Source organism: Trichoderma reesei (assembly GCF_000167675.1).
Source record: "Trichoderma reesei QM6a unplaced genomic scaffold TRIREscaffold_19, whole genome shotgun sequence".
NCBI classification, from domain to species: domain Eukaryota; kingdom Fungi; phylum Ascomycota; class Sordariomycetes; order Hypocreales; family Hypocreaceae; genus Trichoderma; species Trichoderma reesei.
In genome coordinates, this window is record NW_006711166.1 from 148140 (window position 1) to 165644 (window position 17505).

Here is a 17505-nt window from a genome sequence, read left to right on the forward strand (position 1 = left end):
ATAATGGGTATGGGCGCTTATGTCATCGCCGCATCCGCCTCTCCAATTGGCCGAGCCGCCACAAGTCACTATCGCTTGCCGCTACGAATCGCCTGGAGCGTGTTCAATGTTCGTTCGCAATCCCTCGATTTTCCATCACCAACACGGTCACTCCCGGCCGTTCAGCATCGATATCCCGGGCATCGCCGCGCTTGCCCTGCGTCGCCGCTGTTGAGGATCCGTCGCAGTGTCGATTCTCGCGCCTCACCGTAACGCTCACAGGCTGCGGCTGCAACAGTTGCCCCAGGCGCAATGGCTCCAGGCGTATGTCCTCTTCTCGTGTCTAGATGGATCGCGACAATCTTCAATTTGCTGACCATTTGCCGCAGACAAGACGCGCCAACCGCAGTGGCTACGTCGAGCACGACGACTTTGAAGGTTCGCCGTCCTTGCGCTTCCACTTACCACGCGACAGCAGCTGATTGACGCAAACACCCGCAGGCCTCCCCGTCCGACAATGGCGCCACGAATGGGTCAATGTCGCGCCCCCGGTCCAGCAGGAGCAGCAGCAGCAGAACGACATCTGGGCCATTGAGCTCCTCCACGGCATGCCCAAGGACGCGGCCCTGCTGCCGCCGCACACCCAGGAGCTGCTGCGCGCTGCGCGGTCCGGCCGCCTCTACAAACGACCGCATCCGGTCGAGGACGACGAGGGCGATGGCGAGACAATACTTGACAAGCCGGAGAAGAAGGACGACGACACCAGCTCGCAGGGGTACCAGATAAGGGTCTGGAAGCAGCTTCCGAAAAATGTCGAGGCTCCAGCCATCTCCCACCTCGCTAAGCGCAGGAAGAACACCGTCACCGTGGCCAGCCGGACTGTCGAGGAAAAGGTAACTGGCCCGACGGTGACGAGGGCTACCGTCCGCCGGATGGACGCTGCCGGCAATCCTTACACGGAAGAGGTCACCCTATCGGAGGGCCAGCGCGTGGACGGCGAGGTCATTGCGACCAGAGTAGAGGCCGTGACCGCGGCTCAGCCAGACGCCTTTGCAGCTGCGCCGCCATCTGCTGCGAGGAGGAGGCCGCCGCCGCCTAAGAGGAAAGCAAAGGCAGGGCCCGGAAGAGGCAAGAAGAAGATGAAGCAGCCATTGCCTGCAGAGAAGCCAGTTGCCGGAGCAGCGCCCGCCGCAGAAACTGGAGCCACAGCTGCAGTCAAGGCGGAGGTCAAGGATGTTGTCGTAAGTAGCTTGATGATTTCGCTGCGTAATGACATGGAAGCTAACTGCCGTGTGAACAGACGCCCGTGCCCAACGGGATCAAGCCTCAGAATCAGGACAGCGAGATGGGCGACGTTGACGGCGACGACGACGAAGAGGAGGAGGAAGAAGGAGACGATGGCGACGAAGGCGAGGAGGGTGATGAGGGCGATGAGACTGTGGATGTCGAGGCGCCAGATGAGTCCATGCTCGACGCTACAAAGGACCAGGACGAGACAATGGCGGACGCATCCCACATTATCGATCAACCCGACGTCGAAATGAAGGACGAGCAGCCCGCGCCCAGGGAGCCGTCGCCTCCCCAGCCGACAACCCTTTCCGCACCCGAAGTGCCAGAGGTGCCGTCAAAAAGCCCGTCTCTTCTGCCGCTCAAGCACGAAGACACCCCGCCCAGGAATCCCGTCATTGTGCCCTCGCCATCCGAGCCATCGGTACACGCCGAGTCCGCAGCAGAAACCGCGCTGCCTTTGTTAGACATGCCGGCTGAGGAGACCACGGACTCGGTCGTTGCCGAACCGCCTTCCACAATCGTCGGAGAGGCCCCTCAGGCAGCCATTGAGCGCGATCTCCCTCAGGTCGAGCTGCCTCCCCCCGAACAAGTGGGCAACATCTCAAGCCCAAAGGCCGAGGACGGAAACTCTCGAGTCTCTGAGGAATTACCCAAGGATCAAGCAACGAACCAACCAGAGGTCATTGCAAAGCCGGTCCTGCTACATCAGCTGTCTGCAATGACCGAGGACACCATCAAGCCGGAAGACTCCATCTCAGTAACGGCGCCTCTGCCAGAGTCAGAGGCACCTTCAGAGGTTGGAAACGTCTCCGCAGATGGCGCAAAGGAGGAGGCTGCCCCAGCTGACACAGTAGCAGATTCCGCTGCTGAACCCGAAACTGGAGCTCCTGACATTTCTGGCGATAGTGACGCTAACAAGGAAGAGGAGCCGGATCTGTTGGGCGGCTTGATGGGAGAGCTGGATCGGCAGGCGGCTGCGTCACAGCTATTGGAGCAAGTCATTACAGGGGATGCCGTGCCGGCCAGCGAGGTCAAGGCCGAGGATAGTTCTGTTGAAGCGACACTGCCTGAGGCGCCTGAGCCGGAGGCTGACGCCGCACCGCCCGTTGTCGAAGCCGCTGCGGAGCCCGTTTCGGAGCCGGAGCTAGAGCCTCAGCCGGAGCCTCAACCGGAGCCTCAACCGGAGCCTCAACCGGAGCCTCAACCGGAGCCTCAAACAGACCCCGAATTGAAATCAGAAACAAAGCCAGTATCGGGGCTGGAGTCGGCACCCGAAGCAGAGCCCGAAGCAGAGCCCGAAGCAGAGCCCGAATCTGCGGCACCTGTACAGGCACCAGAGGAGCAGGCCGCAAAGGAAGCAACTCCTCCAGTGAAAACGAAGCCCGCTGCCGCGGAAGAGGAGAAGGATAAGGAGGACCAGTCTGCCGACGCGTAGGTCGCCTTGGCGGCTCAGGATTGGACTCGACGGCTTTGTGTGCACATGGAGTGTATTCGTATACAGCGGCGTTTCTTTCAGTTTGGGTTTCCATGGTTGTGTATTCGTTTAGAGTATTGACATACGAGGTAGTTTATCGACGAAATACCTACCTACATGGTGGCCTTCGGCTGCCAGCTTCATTCTTCCGTGTCGTCCCTCACCCTTGAAGTTTATATCCCCTTGTTTGGATTGCTCATGAGACGTCCGTCCGGCCTGATGTGAAGTTGCATGACAAGGAACGACCAGCATAGGTACGCCTGGACCAAGAAGGAACTCACAGCACCCTCGTGTATATCTATGGTAACAAAGCCAGTACGCCTCCTCAACTCCAAAGAAACAACAGGCAGGCCAAACAAGAAAACAACAAAACTCAGTTTCCCACCGGCACAACCTGCACCGGAACCCCAACATCCCCCGCGACCGCTGCCATCCCCGGCTCCAGCGGCCGGATCCTCCACCCCTCGACCCTCCTCAGCCTGCCGACCCTCCGGCCATGCATCCGCAAGCTCGTGGCATGCGCATTGCTCAGCCCCAGCAAGCCCGCGCTAATCAGCAGCAGCGCCATGAGCACGACGGCGCCCGCCTGGGAGAGGTTCCCGCTGAGGGAAGCCACCATGTAGACGATGAGCTTGGACATGGCCTCGAGGTAACCCTCGAGCGTCGTCTTGGCGCGGAGCCAGGCCTCGGTCGTGACGGCGCGGAGGTCTGCGTCCTGGCCCTTGAGGATGACGCGCCGGTTGTCGCCCCAGTCGATTGTGTATTCCGTCATTTCCGAGTCTTGCCTCTTGAACGATATGGGAAGCTTGTCCACCGACGCTCCTCCTCCGTCTCCGTCTCCTCCTCCTCCTCCTCCTCCTGATGACGAGGAAGAAGATGGCGGCGGCGACGCATCAGGGATATCCCCCGGAGGAGGAGGCAACTTTGGTGGCAGCACAGCGCCCGGCTTCGACCGCGCCTTGATGGCCCAGATGTTGGCCAGCCGGGACAGCATGAGCGCAAGGAGGAAGCCCAGCCCCCACCAATCCTGCAACAGCACCATCAAGACAATCGCCGCGACGGTGAGCAACGGACTCAGCAGATACAGCACGTGGCTGACCCAGTCCATCTCCAGCACCTCCCTCACCCGTCCCCCGCCCTTCCTCCTCTCCTCCTCTCTCACCCTCCGCAAGGCCCTCAGCCAGCGCCTCTGCCTACGCCTCCTTCCCTCATCGGCAGAGCCACCATCATCCCCCCCGCCGCCCTCAGCTTTCTCATGCCCCAAGAGCACCGACAGCGAGGACCCAAACGCAAAGGCATCGTCCTCGCCAACATACAGCGTCACAACCCCATACTTGCCCTCCCGCTCCTGCCACAACCTCCTCAGATACTTTACCATGCCGACATTGCTGACCACGAGGCGCGTCTTCTTGCCGTCCAGCGTGCAGAGGACCAGTTTCGACGAGGCCCCGCCGTTGTTGTATTCCTCGGGCGTCAGGAGGTCGGCGGCTTGCTGGTAATGCAGGCCCGGTGCGAGGACGAAGGCGTCGAGCCAGGAGGAGCCGCCGGCGATGGCGGTGCGCTGGGCGATTGTGTTGAGGTCGGCGAGGGCGAGGAGGCCGCCTGCGGAGAGGGAGAGGTTGGGGATTGGGGTGGAGGACCAGGATTTAATAAAGGGGGCGTTGAAGGACATGGCTGTTGTGGAAGGGTGACGATGAAATCGCAGAGCTTAGAAGGACGACATCGTATTGTATAGGATATATAGATATATATAACGATAAGGCGGGAGAGAGTTGTACGTGGACCTTCCCGGTTGCAGTTCAGACTATGAAGACAACGCGCCCATTCTAGGCATCATCAACTCACTCTTAAACGATGACAAACAGAGCTCAGCTGTCCAGAAATCCTTTGCACTCAGCGTAAACCAGGCGATACATACGGCGATCACGCTCCCGTCAAGTCCACAATGTAATTCCTTCATCTCCGTCATTGCTTTTCGTTCCAATGCTTTTGTTCTGTGACATCGCGCGGATCGCCATTGTCGGAGAGAGTCATCTGACGAGCTTTGTTCTCGGAGGGTCATAAGAAAATAGGAGATTTAATATGGAAAGGAAGGGTGGCTGTCGATTTGGGTTGTTCCGCGTGGTTGGTAGATCTTGTGACTGTGAATTTCTGGCACGGGATTCTTTCTGGTCGTGCTGGTTTTTGGCTTGGGTCGATGATACCCTACACCTACGACCTCAGGACTTGAGGCCATGCAAAAGCAGGAACTGAAGCTCGGGTAGGACGTGATGCTTTCTTTTCACAATTTTGTATTTGTTCATTTATTTTTCTGGGGCCTTTGTCGCGTCATCCTCCCGGTCTGACTGTCCCTTACAACCAAAACCCCAGCATCATGTTTGTCGTACCTTGAGTGTATGCCTACGTCAATATGTAACCTATTACTCCTACCTACTATTACTACTAATATATATAAAAGAAACAGGTCTTTAGTTTCTGCTACTATCGCCATGTATTTCTATCTTACTGGAGTACCTTGAATGAATCCTAAGGTAATTAATGTATCCATACCAGGTAGACTGAGGCACAGAAAACTACCTTAGCGCTGAACGAGATCATTCCCGTTTTTTCTTTCCACCGCATGTGTAGAGATATCCGAAGCCATCTTGGCGCCACCTTGTGCTTCAGCTCTGAGGCATGATCTGAGCAGTGGCAGTAACCCCCTTTCTTCAGGTCTTTATACCATCAAATGTAACCAGCAGAACAACGATGAGGTTGTTGATCAAACGTATTTACCAGCATATCACAAAAACCAATCAATACCTTTGGTGTCAGGTCGTATAATGCCTAGGTCATCAAAAACCCAATTCCCCTGGACAAGCAAGCTCCCAATCGCTGGCATATTATCCAGCAACAAAATACACTGCACGTAAAAGCAAACCTACAATTCAATATTGAACTCAGCATCTATCCAATCAGCCCATCAATCTCCTTTCCATGCCGCCGCCACCAGAAGCGGGATTCCGTCACCCTGCTGTCATCCCCAACCTAATCACAAGCCATCAAACTTCATATAAGTCGGGGTAATACAACGCCCCTCCCCCCTATATGATAACCTACCCCCGTTCCTCCCAACCCCCATATCATCAACCCTCTTCAGACCAACCCGCCCGCATCTTTCATGACCTCCATCAACCAAGTCAAAATCAACGACCCCAGCTTTGACTCGCCTCGCCCACAGACCACCATGCAAAGAGCCGCAGCAGCCTCGTCCAAGTCCGCGGGCCTCCACAGCGGCGAGCACCTCCTGCAGGGCGGCCACGCCATCCTCAAGGACGACCCCGAACCCATGGCCCAGGACGTCACCGACAACACACGCAACGTCTCGGAGAGCGCGTCGCAGCAGCAGCAGCAGCCGTACGGATACGGAGGCACCAGGGCGGCCGACTTGGAGCAGGCGGGCTTCGGTGGCGGCATGGGGGAGGGCGTCAGGAAGCGGGATACGCAGAGCCATGTGGGTTGACCGGGGACGTTTGGATGCCATTCTGCTGACTTTTGACTTTTTTTTTGAGTGATGCCTCGGGTTCGTAAACGATGCCCTTGACACGTTGTGTAGCCGACTCGATAATAATAATATGTATAGCCTGGACGAATTATGGGAGTCATCAATGCCGTGGAGCTCGAAAGACGTGCTGCTGAGCTCCAAGAATGTAATTGTAGATATGTAATGAGAGCTCCGACTGACATGTCTCATCGAAATAATGCACAAATCTCTACACAGCACGTGCAATATACACGGTTCGCCATCTAAACAATGACATGCCTTCCAACCTGGAATAAATGTCTCAAAACGCCCTCGCCAGACCCCGTGGAACAACGCTCACATGAGCAGTCTCCAAGCACCGAGCAGCAGCGCCGCGAAACCAGTGCACACGCCCATCAGCCACTGCAGCGTCTGGAACTTGACCTGCTCCAGCTTCTCCCGCAGCGCCGCCACCTCCTGCTCAATCTTGGTCTCCGTCTCCTTGATCTTGAGCTCCTGGGTGACGGCCTCCTCGCGGATGCGGCCCTTTTCCAGGTTGAGGTCCAGCCGCACGCTGGCCTGGGTGCGGCCGATCTCGTCGCGCAGCCGGCTGCTCAGCTTGGCAATGTCGTTGGTCAGGCGCTCGTGCGCGATGCGCGTCGTGTTGGACTCGGTGCTGTCGGCCGCCGTCAGCTCGGAGCGCAGCTTGGCGAAGTCGACCTTTTGCGTGTACGTCGTGCGGGCGGCGTCTTCGCGGAGGACCATGGTTCGGGTCAGGTTCTGGATGCTGCAGGTACCGGCGTTAGCCACGCTGCTTTGGGGGAAAAAAAAAAAGTTGTATAGATAGACCATGTGTAATTTGTGTGAGAACAAACCTCTCTTGGATGACGTCGTTGAGGACCTTCATCATGGCGACAGACTGCTCCTCGGTAAAGCCCTCACCCTCGAGCTGCTTGACAAACTTGAGCGTGTCAAAGTGGTGCTCGCGATGCCGCTGGCTGGTTGCGTGGAAGCCTCGCCTCAGGGCCGGCGTCTGGCCATTGCCATGTCTCCTGTCTGCAAAGGCGGCGTTGAAGGCGGGGATTGCGCTCCGGATGCTTGGCCGTGCTGGATAGGCGGCAAAGGGTCGGGCAGCGGCGGGTCGAGATGCTGAGAGCGGCGCAGTCCAGCTGAGCCGGGGGAGGAGAAATCTGGGCAGCGTCTCGACTGCGACGAGGCCTGTGACGGCCATGGTGAGGCTGATGGTGATGGTGGTTGTGGACGAGGCTGAGGGAGATGAGGCTGCGATTGGGGGGCCGTGGTGTTGAGGATAGGAGGTGAGTTGGATACTAGGTAATAAGGTATGGAGTGTCTTGAACTCAATGGCTCAATGGCTAGCTTCGGATGCTGCCCCCCAAATGCTCGTCATGTGCCGGCCATCGGCAGCGAAAACGATTGGCCGAGCTGTAGCTGCCGGACTTGAGGCCTGCTCGGCTTCCATCACCAAGTCACTGGGCATTGCAAGACTTTCATGATGCTGAGTATACCTATGTAGATCTGATGCATTCGTCGATTGTTCCGCTCTCTGGTTCATTTTCCTCTGTTCATCGTCAGAAGGTCAATGGCCATTTGTCCATAGCTGATGCCTGTCTCAATTCAGCCGTCAGGATACATACATGTACCTTGGCCCCGACCCGCCTCCCGCCAACCGCAACCCCAGCCAGGGTTCACGAGTGCCACGGAGCACAGCCTCACGCTTCCAGACAGCAGCACAGTCTGCACGCAATGATGCCTCATCAATTGAACCGCGAATAGCTGAAAGAGCAAACAAGCGTGTCCTCGAGCAAAGTTGACTGTCTTCGTGGCTGCGTCGGCATTGGACGACCACCTCTCGGAGTTCGGAATGTCGGGCATCGCCGCGACCCCGGCCAGCTCGACCCAGGAATGCTGAATCAGCGCGCGCTTGTCCCGGACTTGTCGACCGACGCCTTTCAATTGCCTTCCATTGCCTGCGCCCTCCATCGCCTTTCGAGCACTGTCAGCACCGCCCAAACCTCTACGGAATAAGGAGTCGCCCAATCCCGGCTGCGCGTCTCCGTCGATGCTCCCCATCACCACCCGCCAGTTGAGCGTCGATCGGGTTTCGTCTCGTCTAGCAGTTTTGCGTGTGCCGTAGAACCGGCGCTCTCTTCTGCTCTCCTCTCCTCTCTCTCTCCTCTCCTCTGTCTTCGGCTTCGGTGAGACAATGGCCCCGGCGCCGCCTCCGCCAGACGCAGCCTCTGTGGGCGGCATCCCGGCCGGATATGGCCGCTCGTGCACCAACTGCTCGCGCGCAAAGTGCCGCTGCATCCTCCGGCCAGAGGGCGGCAAATGCGACCGCTGCCACCGCCTGGGCAAGGACTGCCAGCAGATGGTGACGTCGCGCAAGCGCGTGGCCAAGCGGACCACGGCGTCCCGCACGGCGCAGCTCGAGGAGAAGCTCGACGACCTGGTGTCGATTCTCAGGGCGACGCAGCAGCAGCAACATCAACACCAGCATCAGCATCACCAACATCAGCAGCAGCTCCCGCAAGAACAACAGCAGCAGCAGCAGCATCAACAGCAGCATCAACAGCAGCACCAACAGCAGCACCAGCACCAGCACCAACACCAACACCAACACCAGCATCAACACCCGCTGCCGCACCAGCCGCACCAGCCTCCGCTCCCTCATCATGTCAACCATCTCCAGCAGCCGCACCAGCCGCCGTCCGCGCCGCCCTCGATGAATGGCGTGTCGGCCTGCGACATGTCCTCGGCGTCGACGGCATCGTCCAGCTGCCAGCCATACGTCAGCCGACTCGACTCGCTCGCCGACGCGGCAACCACGTCGCAGCCGCGCGCCTCGAGCATCCTCGGCCAGACAGCCCCCCGTCCGCTCGACAGCGATCGACTCCCCGAGCCGACTCCCAGCGAAGCCGAAGTGTACCTCATCAAGTTTCGCCAATGGCTCGAATTCTTTCCCTTCGTGTACCTGGCTCCCGACGTCACGGCCGAGGCCCTACACAGGGAGCACCCCTTCCTCTGGCTCTGCATCATGTGCGTCACGAGCATGTCCATGCCACAGCAGGCTGCCATGCGGGACCGGTTGCGGCAGGACATTGCGCAGCGAATGATTGTCAACCACGATCGAACCTTGGAGGTGGCCCAGGGCTTGATTGTCCTGACTGCTTGGTAAGCATCTGGTGCCACTGAAGTCTGTGTCTCTTATAATTGCGTACATACTGACAATCCTCGTCTGTCCAGGGCGACAATGAGTGCCGGCCCCGGCAGCAAGCCTTTTCTTACAATGTATACGCACCTGTGCAGCTGCATCATCTACGAGCTGAATCTCACAAAGTTCCCCAACGAAGAGCAATTTGCGACTGTGTGTTTCAAGGCATGGGGAGGTCGGAACGTTCCCCCGGCTAAAGAGCGTACGATGGAAGAGCGACGGCTGGTGCTTGGTTTCTGGTATATAACATCCCTGTAAGTGAAGCCTTATATCCGCCAAGCTTGTGTTCCTTCTAACCTCGTCTGCGACAGATGTTCGGCGTTCCTCGCCAAGATGGAGTCAATGTCTTGGACACAGCATATGCAAGAGTCACTGGAAGTTCTGGAGAGCGAAAAGGAGTGTCCATCAGACGAGACGTTGGTGGCCATGGTCAAGACGCAGCTGGTGGGAGACGAAGCGCGAAAACTGTTGATATGCGACTTTGTAGGCCGTGATTATGGCCGACCGGATCCCAACAAGGCGCCCACGTACATCCACAAGAAGAGTCTGCTCCTTCAGCTGCAAAAGATTCGGGATACACTGCCGCCAGCTGCAGCATCCAAGGGTGAGTCGACAACCTACCTGAGCCTGCTCAAAGTAGCTTAAAAAGAAGAAGAAGAAATAACGTCTGACATTTTGATGACCAGCCGTGATACAAATGCAGCTCTTCAGCACCGAAACCCAGATCCAATCCGTCGGCCTCTTTGGCGGAGCGAGGATCCCGGACGCGCCGCGCATCGATGCCATGTACGCCGCTCTGGTCGCCGCCCGGGCCTGGTACGAAGTGCTGTTTACCATCCCGCTCGCCGAGTTCATCGGCATGCCGTTCTCGCTCTACGTGCAGCTTTCCCAGATCCACGCGTTGCTGTACCGGGTGACGACCCTGGACGACCCCGCCTGGGACAAGGAGATTGTCCGGAGCACGGCGGATTTGGGCAATCACTTGGACAGGACGATTGACCTCTTCACCAAGGCCGAGGCGTTTTACCCGCTGCGGGGAGGGCCCGAGGACGTGTCCATCTTTGGCAAGTGCACAAAGGTGCTGCGCAACGTGCGCTCCAACTGGGAGCCGGCCATTGTGCAGCAGCCCATGGGAGGACTGCCGACGCCGAGCAGCCAGGTGGTCCCGGGCGCGGCGCCGCAGCCGCCGTTGCTGGTGGACCATTCCATGATGCCGGACCAGGACCTGTCGGCCGACTTTGGGGACATCAACTGGATGACGCAGGTGTTTGGTCCCTGGGAGCTTTGAGCTCTTATCATGGACCTCGATGAGTTATGTAGTCTTGGGCGAGTTCAATGTGTCTGATGTTCTCTTGGCATGTATAAGGAAGGATATTGGAAAAGCAAAGATGTTTTTCAATGCCTTGTTGGGAAAGAGGCCAAGATGGCATATACGCAAGCGAGACAGGGCTGCCTTTTTTTTTGTTTATTTGTTGGGGGGATACATATCTTGGGTCTTGTATAAGAGGCGCAATCGTAGCGCTTGAGCTGGATGCTCGGCTTGGAAATTTTTGACGCTCACCAGCTTGAAGCTGCGTGTATAGACGACGGATGCGTAATGGGGAATTCAGGAAACCTTTTTTTTTATTCACTGATTGGATTGCAGACTGAGAGCGGACGGCTCTGCAAATCGAATTGGGGGTACAGTGATGATGCTGCTTCTGTTACGCAACGGCAATAGTTGTCACGTTGAGCTGCCACTGACTCGACATGAAGCCATCGCACAGCTGGGAACCCCCCCAGGCCATGTTTCCACCTTGGTACCAAAGCTGAATGCACTGCTAGTCTCCGATCTCGCCAACAGTAACAAGGTCACTGCGGAGAGACCATCGGATGCGCAAACTCAGCTTCCATGTAAGCGCTTCAAGCTATAGCCGACCCTTTCCACACCCTTTTCCTTGGGTACTTGTTACTCTCCTTAATAAGGTAGGTATGCTAGGCGTCTAAGGTAGGTTAGGTAGTAGGTAAGCTTAGGTGCGTCTCTCACTCAAGTATAGCCGTCTCAGGCCATTCATCCGATGGAAGTCTTTCTGTGCGCAGTACATGAGCAGGTTCAATCAACCCCCGGGATAATTTCTCTTGAGTCTGAAGAATAAATTGACCAAGAGAAGCTGTACGAAATGAGTGTGTGGCTATAGTCGGCTGTAGAAACGAATTCTCCGTCACCGCTGCAAAGAGTCAGCTAGTATTGAGGCGGGCATACGAGTATCCGCTTTGCCCCCCACTGGAAAGTTGCTTGGTGTGAAAACTCGCGGGTTGGAGTTTTGGCAAAGGATATGGATAGGTATGGCCAAGATGACAACGGCACTCGGGTAAACCTGGACACAGGATGATCTGATTCAATTCAAGTTTACTCTTAACTAACGATGCTCCATCACTGCCTTACCACAGCATATAGACACTCTGTAGATGAGTCTGCAGGCAATGCATGGTAAAGAGAAACAGTCCGAAAGACAATCCAGTGAACCTACCGGAGCACCTCCCGAAGTTCTCCAACAAACCCCACGGCCTTGTTCCCCCGCGCTACGGGGCTCTTTCTTGGGGGCGCGTCTTCCCACTGTATTTTCTAGCAGTGAGGAACCTGACCTGAAAGCATTTCCTCCACTCCGTGTTTCTTTTACCCCGCCGAACGCGGGGCCTGTTGCGTTTGCGTGCGAGGGCGAGCTCCCAAGCGCAACCATGGGCACCATCAAGCTGGCGACGATATTAAATCCGCTCGTGTCCGTCTTCTTCTTCTGAACTACCTTGACGTCTCTTGTTCTTCTTCTGCAATTTTTTTCTTCTATTTCTCTCTCTTACACATCTCCTCCTTCTCTGCAGTCTGTTGTTGTCTGCTCTAGATATACCCTCTCCCGCCGGTGCAATTGCAGCAATCCCCTCCAATATCATCCTCCATCCATCTTCCCATCACCAACCTCACAACATCACAATGAGCCGCCCCAAGGTCCTCCTCCTCGGCAAGATTGACCAGTAAGCAGCTCTATCTCCATCACTCGTTTTTCTCCCTCTAAAAACACCCGTGCGATCACACACACACACAGCTAACAGAAAAATCCTCCCCCAAGCGCCCACGACGCCTGGTCAACCATTGCCGACATCGCCGACGTCATCAAGCCCAAGTCCACCAACAGAGCAGACTTCATCGCAGAGTGCCAGTCCGGCGCCCTCGACGGCATCAGCGTCGCCTACCGCACCTTTGACTCCGTCTCCATCACCGGCAAGATTGACAGCGAGCTGCTCGACGCCCTGCCCAAGACGCTCAAGTTTATGTGCCACAACGGTATAAACATCCCCCTCCCCCCCCCCCCCCCCTTTTCCCTCTCCTTCTCTCCTCCTTCTCCCTCCATACCACCAAGAACATGACTTACTGACTCGGTGGTATCTGGTGTGTGTTTGTATATAAACAGGCGCCGGCTACGACCAAATCGACGTCCAGGCCTGCACAGCCCACAACGTCCACGTCTCCAACACGCCCACGGCCGTCGACGCCGCCACCGCCGACGTGACCATCTGGCTCCTCATCGGCGCCCTGCGCAACCTGCCCATTGGCATCCACGCCCTGCGCGCCGGCAAGTGGCGCGGCTCCCCGCCGCCCGCCCTGGGCCACGACCCCGAGGGCAAGATCCTCGGCATCCTGGGCATGGGCGGCATCGGCCGCAACGTCGCCGCAAAGGCCCGCGCCTTTGGCATGAGGATCCGCTACCACAACCGCTCCCGCCTGAGCCCCGAGCTCGAGGAGGGCGCCGAGTACGTCGATTTCGAGACGCTGCTCCGGGAGAGCGATGTCCTGAGCTTGAACCTGCCTCTCAACGTACGTTTCCCCCCTCCCCCCATCTCAACTCTTGACCTCGGAAAAACGTTTTCTGGCTACATGTGTGATAATAATACAACTTTCTTTTTTGATCTAACAAACCATCCACAGCCTAGCACCCGCCACTCCATCGCCGCCCCCCAATTCGCCCTCATGAAGCCCGGCATCGTCATCGTAAACACCGCCCGCGGCGCCGTCATGGACGAGGCCGCCCTCGTCGACGCCCTCGCCTCGGGCCAGGTCTCCTCCGTCGGCCTCGACGTCTACGAAAACGAGCCCGAGATCCACCCGGGCCTGCTCGCCAACCCGAGCGTCCTCCTCGTCCCCCACATGGGCACCTGGACCCAGGAGACGCAGCAGAAGATGGAGGAGTGGACCATTGACAATGTCCGCATCGCTGTCAAGGAGGGAAAGCTCAAGAGCATTGTGCCGGAGCAGAAGGCCTTGGAGGCGTGACTTGGTGAAAATAGAGGGGGTTTGAGTGCGAAGCTGTGAAGTTATATATATACCTTACCTTGAGTTGTCCTAAAAATTGCATGCGATAGAGCTGAAGAAAGAATACCAAAGAAATTTCCTAGAGATGGATCCATACGATACGGCTATTCTGGTTATGACAGTTTCCCTAGAGTAAATCTAATTTACCCGAGTATATACACTCCAAGAACATGAATATCAACACCCCATCAACAGTGTACCAACAAAGCATGATGCTTAGTCACGTCGTTACCTTAAGAGAGTCCAAACTGGCGGTAATACATATTACAGACGTGTGACTATTATTGAGCAAGACAACTGCTGCTTCATACTCGAGGCAAAGAAGGCATTCAGAGTAATTTCACAGTCATCAAATCATTTGCCCAGACAAAAGAGGCAAAAAAATGCCTCGACTTCCATTTTCTCTATCTTCAGCCGCGGTTGACGGGCTTCTCATCAAAATCCGCCTCATCTCGCCTCATCAAGCTGAACTCCCCCCCCCCCCCCCCCCCTCTCCTATGTGCTTCTGTTCATCAATGTTCTCTTTATATGTCCGCGATTTCTTGTCTCGCAATGGGGGGAATCATCATGTAGCAAAATAGATTTACCAGACGCCGTGTTTGTTGAAAAGGCCCTTTCTTTTCCCCGCCCCCGCCCTGCGAGAATCCCAAACAGAAAAAAAAAAGTCTTTGAAAAAAACCAAAGAAGCAAAATCGAAAATCGAACCGAAAACCCATGGGCTTTTTGAATTTTTTTTCCCTGCCCAGATGTTGTCCCCCCGCCAGTTCATGATGCTGTTGAAATCACAAGTTTTCCCAATGACCGGGTCATGGATCCCGAAGAAATGTCGTTGCGCGAAGGAGTCCAGTTGAAGGATCCCGAGAGTATGATACATAAGAGATGTTTAGTAGCGGTAGCTGCACGAAAATTGTTAGCACGTGTTAGAAGACATTCGTTGGGGGGGACAGAGCGATGCTTACATCTCAGACTTGAAGGGACCCTCAACCTCGAGGCCGAGGTACTCAGCCTGGACCTTGGTGAGGGTGGTCAGCTCAGCCTGGCAGTGGGCCAGGTGCAGCTTGGCGACCTCCTCGTCCAGAGTCTTGGGCAGGACGTAGACGCCAGTCTCGAGCTTGCCAGTCTTGCCGAACTCGACGTACTTCTCGGCCCAGGCCTTGTCCTGGTTCTTGTACAGAGCAATCTGGGCAAGGACCTGGTTGGAGAAGGAGCAGGACATGACGAAGGAAGAGTGGCCAGTAGCACAGCCAAGGTTGACCAGACGGCCCTCAGCCAGGAGGATGATGTGACGGCCGCTGGCCATGGTGAATCGGTCGACCTGGGGCTTGATGTTCTGGACAGACTTGGCGTTGGCCTTGAGCCAGGCAACGTCGATCTCAATGTCGAAGTGGCCAATGTCTTTTGTTCGAAACCTGTTAGCATTGTCGAGAGAAGGAAAAAAGGGGGGTCAGGGTCATAACTCACTGCAAACGATGGCGTCGTTGGGCATGGCCTCGAAGTGAACACCAGTCAGAATGTCACGGCAGCCAGTGGTGGTGACAAAGATCTGGCCGATGGGAGCAGCCTTCTCCATGGTGGTGACCTGGTAGCCGGCCATGGCAGCCTGGAGGGCGTTGATGGGGTCAATCTCGGTGACGATGACACGGGCACCCATGCCGTGGAGGGCCATGGCGCAGCCCTTGCCGACATCTCCGAATCCAGCAACGACGGCGACCTTGCCGGCAATCATGACATCGGTGGCACGCTTGATGCCGTCAATCAGCGACTCGCGGCAGCCGTACAGGTTGTCGAACTTGGACTTGGTGACGGAGTCGTTGACGTTGATGGCAGGGACCAGCAGCTTGCCCTCCTTGAGCATTCGGTACAGGTGGTGGACACCGGTGGTGGTCTCCTCAGAGACACCGTAGCAGTCCTTGAGCTGCTCGGGGTACTTGCTGTGGACCAGGGCAGTCAGGTCACCGCCGTCGTCGAGGATCAGGTTCAGCTTCTTGCCGTCCTTGAAGGCGGTCAGCTGCTGCTCGAGGCACCAGTTGTACTCCTCCTCGGTCTCGCCCTTCCAGGCAAAGACGGGGATGCCGGCGGCGGCAATGGCGGCGGCGGCGTGGTCCTGGGTGCTGAAGATGTTGCAGCTGGTCCAGGTGAGCTCGGCGCCCAGAGCGGCCAGAGTCTCGATCAGGACGGCGGTCTGGATGGTCATGTGCAGGCAGCCAGCAATGCGGGCACCGGCCAGGGGCTGGTCGGCGGCGTACTTCTTGCGGATGGCCATCAGACCGGGCATCTCGTTCTCAGCGAGCTCAATCTCCCTGCGGCCAAAGGCTGCCAGGGACAGGTCGGCGACCTTGAACTTGTGGGCGGGAGCAGACATTGTGAAAGTTGAGGGCTGAGAAGAAAGAAGAGACTCGGCGGCTGGCTGGAGAGGGACAAGATGCGTGGGAGGGGAGAAGATTGATGGAGAAAGAAGAGGTGGAAGAGGAAGAAAAATCAGACGGGGATTGTGCCAGATAAAAAGAAGTCGGCAGCTCAGCAGCAGGAGGGGGACAAAATCCGTCAAAAAGCGGGCGGTGTGTCTAGAGGGGCAAAATTTCTCACCAAGCGGGGCACGACCTTGGCCTCGGACGGACTGCGAGCAAATGAGGAGGGCGGCTGGACTTGCATGGCCTGTGGAGGGACGTGGCTGGACTCTTGCTGCTTTGCTTGGTCTGTCTGTTGGGGAGGAGGAGGAGGAGGAGGAGGATCCCTGGGGATCCCAATTGGCACCGATTACTAGTACCTACTATGAGCATTAGCGGCTGGTGGTGGTGGTGGTGCTGCTGAGGCACATGCAAAGAAGCGACACGTCTCACATCAGGCGGGGGGGGATCGGAAATCCTGTGAATGCGGTATTACTTGGGAGGCCGCGATTTGATGGCGGTTGCGCAGACGGGAGGCGCTTTGGATCTCAATGGCAGTGTAGATGCTAGTTTTGACCATTGAGATTGAGTTTGACGCGAGGCCATTCGCATCTGATACTGACATGCGTTGTATCACAGACAATGTATGGTGTTGACGTCTCAACGGATGAGGCAGACAATACCTTCATGTTGGGCGGTTACACGCGCATTCGGACGCATCAAGCACACCCGCCGAGGGACCGATCCATCCATTGGCCACTCACCCCAAACCAAACCTGACACGCACAGCTTTCGGACTAATAGTATCCAAAGGCTACCAGGTACGGAGTAGAAAGGCAGTCGCCAGATTCCGTCTTACGGCGACTATGTATCTCCGGCTGCTCACCAGCTTGCTCTGCATCGGACATCCATGGACGTCGGTGCTTTTCCCCTTCAGGACTCCCCCCGCAGGCATCAGCAAATCAGGCCCGGCAGCAGGCTTGGAGGAAATGCCCCGAACCCATGCAAAGTCAGACTGACTGGTCATCATCATTCAGTCCAGCAGAGAGAATCAGTCGGGGTTCCATCAGGACACAAACACACGAAAGACATGCACGGGTTCCAGCAGCATTGCAGACACAAGAAACCCAACGCACAGATACACAAGACCATAGACAATGTTCAACAGAGAGCAACAAGAAGATAATAGTGGTATCTAACAGTGAAAATACAAGTCTAGGGCGTAGAAATCCTTCGTTTCAAACACTTTCTTATGACTCTCTTGTCGCTGCAGATCTAGACCAGAAGTACTTGATT

At 56.6% G+C, this 17505-nt stretch overlaps 7 protein-coding genes across 7 annotated transcripts; 4 read left to right on the top strand and 3 right to left on the bottom strand.

Annotated features, from left to right (window-relative positions):
• Positions 1-368: 368 nt before the first annotated feature.
• Positions 369-2704, top strand: TRIREDRAFT_72042 (uncharacterized protein; the record flags this gene model as incomplete). Its single annotated transcript, XM_006967734.1, has 3 exons — positions 369-417; positions 481-1220; positions 1280-2704. Coding segments are annotated over 3 exons (2214 nt in total), but the record flags the coding sequence as incomplete, so codon positions are not given.
• Positions 2705-3233: 529 nt separating this feature from the next.
• On the bottom strand, positions 3234-4394 carry TRIREDRAFT_40618 (uncharacterized protein; the record flags this gene model as incomplete). Its single annotated transcript, XM_006967712.1, has 3 exons — positions 3234-3528; positions 3667-3898; positions 3968-4394. Coding segments are annotated over 3 exons (954 nt in total), but the record flags the coding sequence as incomplete, so codon positions are not given.
• Positions 4395-5903: 1509 nt separating this feature from the next.
• TRIREDRAFT_110167 (uncharacterized protein) lies at positions 5904-6450 on the top strand (the record flags this gene model as incomplete). Its single annotated transcript, XM_006967735.1, has 3 exons — positions 5904-6236; positions 6366-6411; positions 6443-6450. The coding sequence occupies 3 exons, from the start codon at positions 5904-5906 to the stop codon at positions 6448-6450; spliced, it is 387 nt and encodes a 128-aa protein (XP_006967797.1).
• A 152-nt stretch (positions 6451-6602) lies between these two features.
• TRIREDRAFT_66609 (uncharacterized protein) lies at positions 6603-7010 on the bottom strand (the record flags this gene model as incomplete). The annotated part of the gene is made up of 1 exon (XM_006967817.1): positions 6603-7010. The coding sequence occupies one exon, from the start codon at positions 7008-7010 to the stop codon at positions 6603-6605; it is 408 nt and encodes a 135-aa protein (XP_006967879.1).
• A 1624-nt stretch (positions 7011-8634) lies between these two features.
• Positions 8635-10765, top strand: TRIREDRAFT_5072 (uncharacterized protein; the record flags this gene model as incomplete). Its single annotated transcript, XM_006967697.1, has 6 exons — positions 8635-8972; positions 9150-9437; positions 9510-9731; positions 9789-9790; positions 9965-10081; positions 10164-10765. The coding sequence occupies 6 exons, from the start codon at positions 8635-8637 to the stop codon at positions 10763-10765; spliced, it is 1569 nt and encodes a 522-aa protein (XP_006967759.1).
• Positions 10766-12445: 1680 nt separating this feature from the next.
• Positions 12446-13783, top strand: TRIREDRAFT_110170 (uncharacterized protein; the record flags this gene model as incomplete). Its single annotated transcript, XM_006967736.1, has 4 exons — positions 12446-12486; positions 12582-12796; positions 12924-13327; positions 13439-13783. 4 exons carry the CDS (start codon positions 12446-12448, stop codon positions 13781-13783), a joined length of 1005 nt encoding a protein of 334 aa, XP_006967798.1.
• A 994-nt stretch (positions 13784-14777) lies between these two features.
• TRIREDRAFT_110171 (uncharacterized protein) lies at positions 14778-16184 on the bottom strand (the record flags this gene model as incomplete). Its single annotated transcript, XM_006967818.1, has 2 exons — positions 14778-15217; positions 15284-16184. 2 exons carry the CDS (start codon positions 16182-16184, stop codon positions 14778-14780), a joined length of 1341 nt encoding a protein of 446 aa, XP_006967880.1.
• Between the last annotated feature and the right edge of the window lie 1321 nt (positions 16185-17505).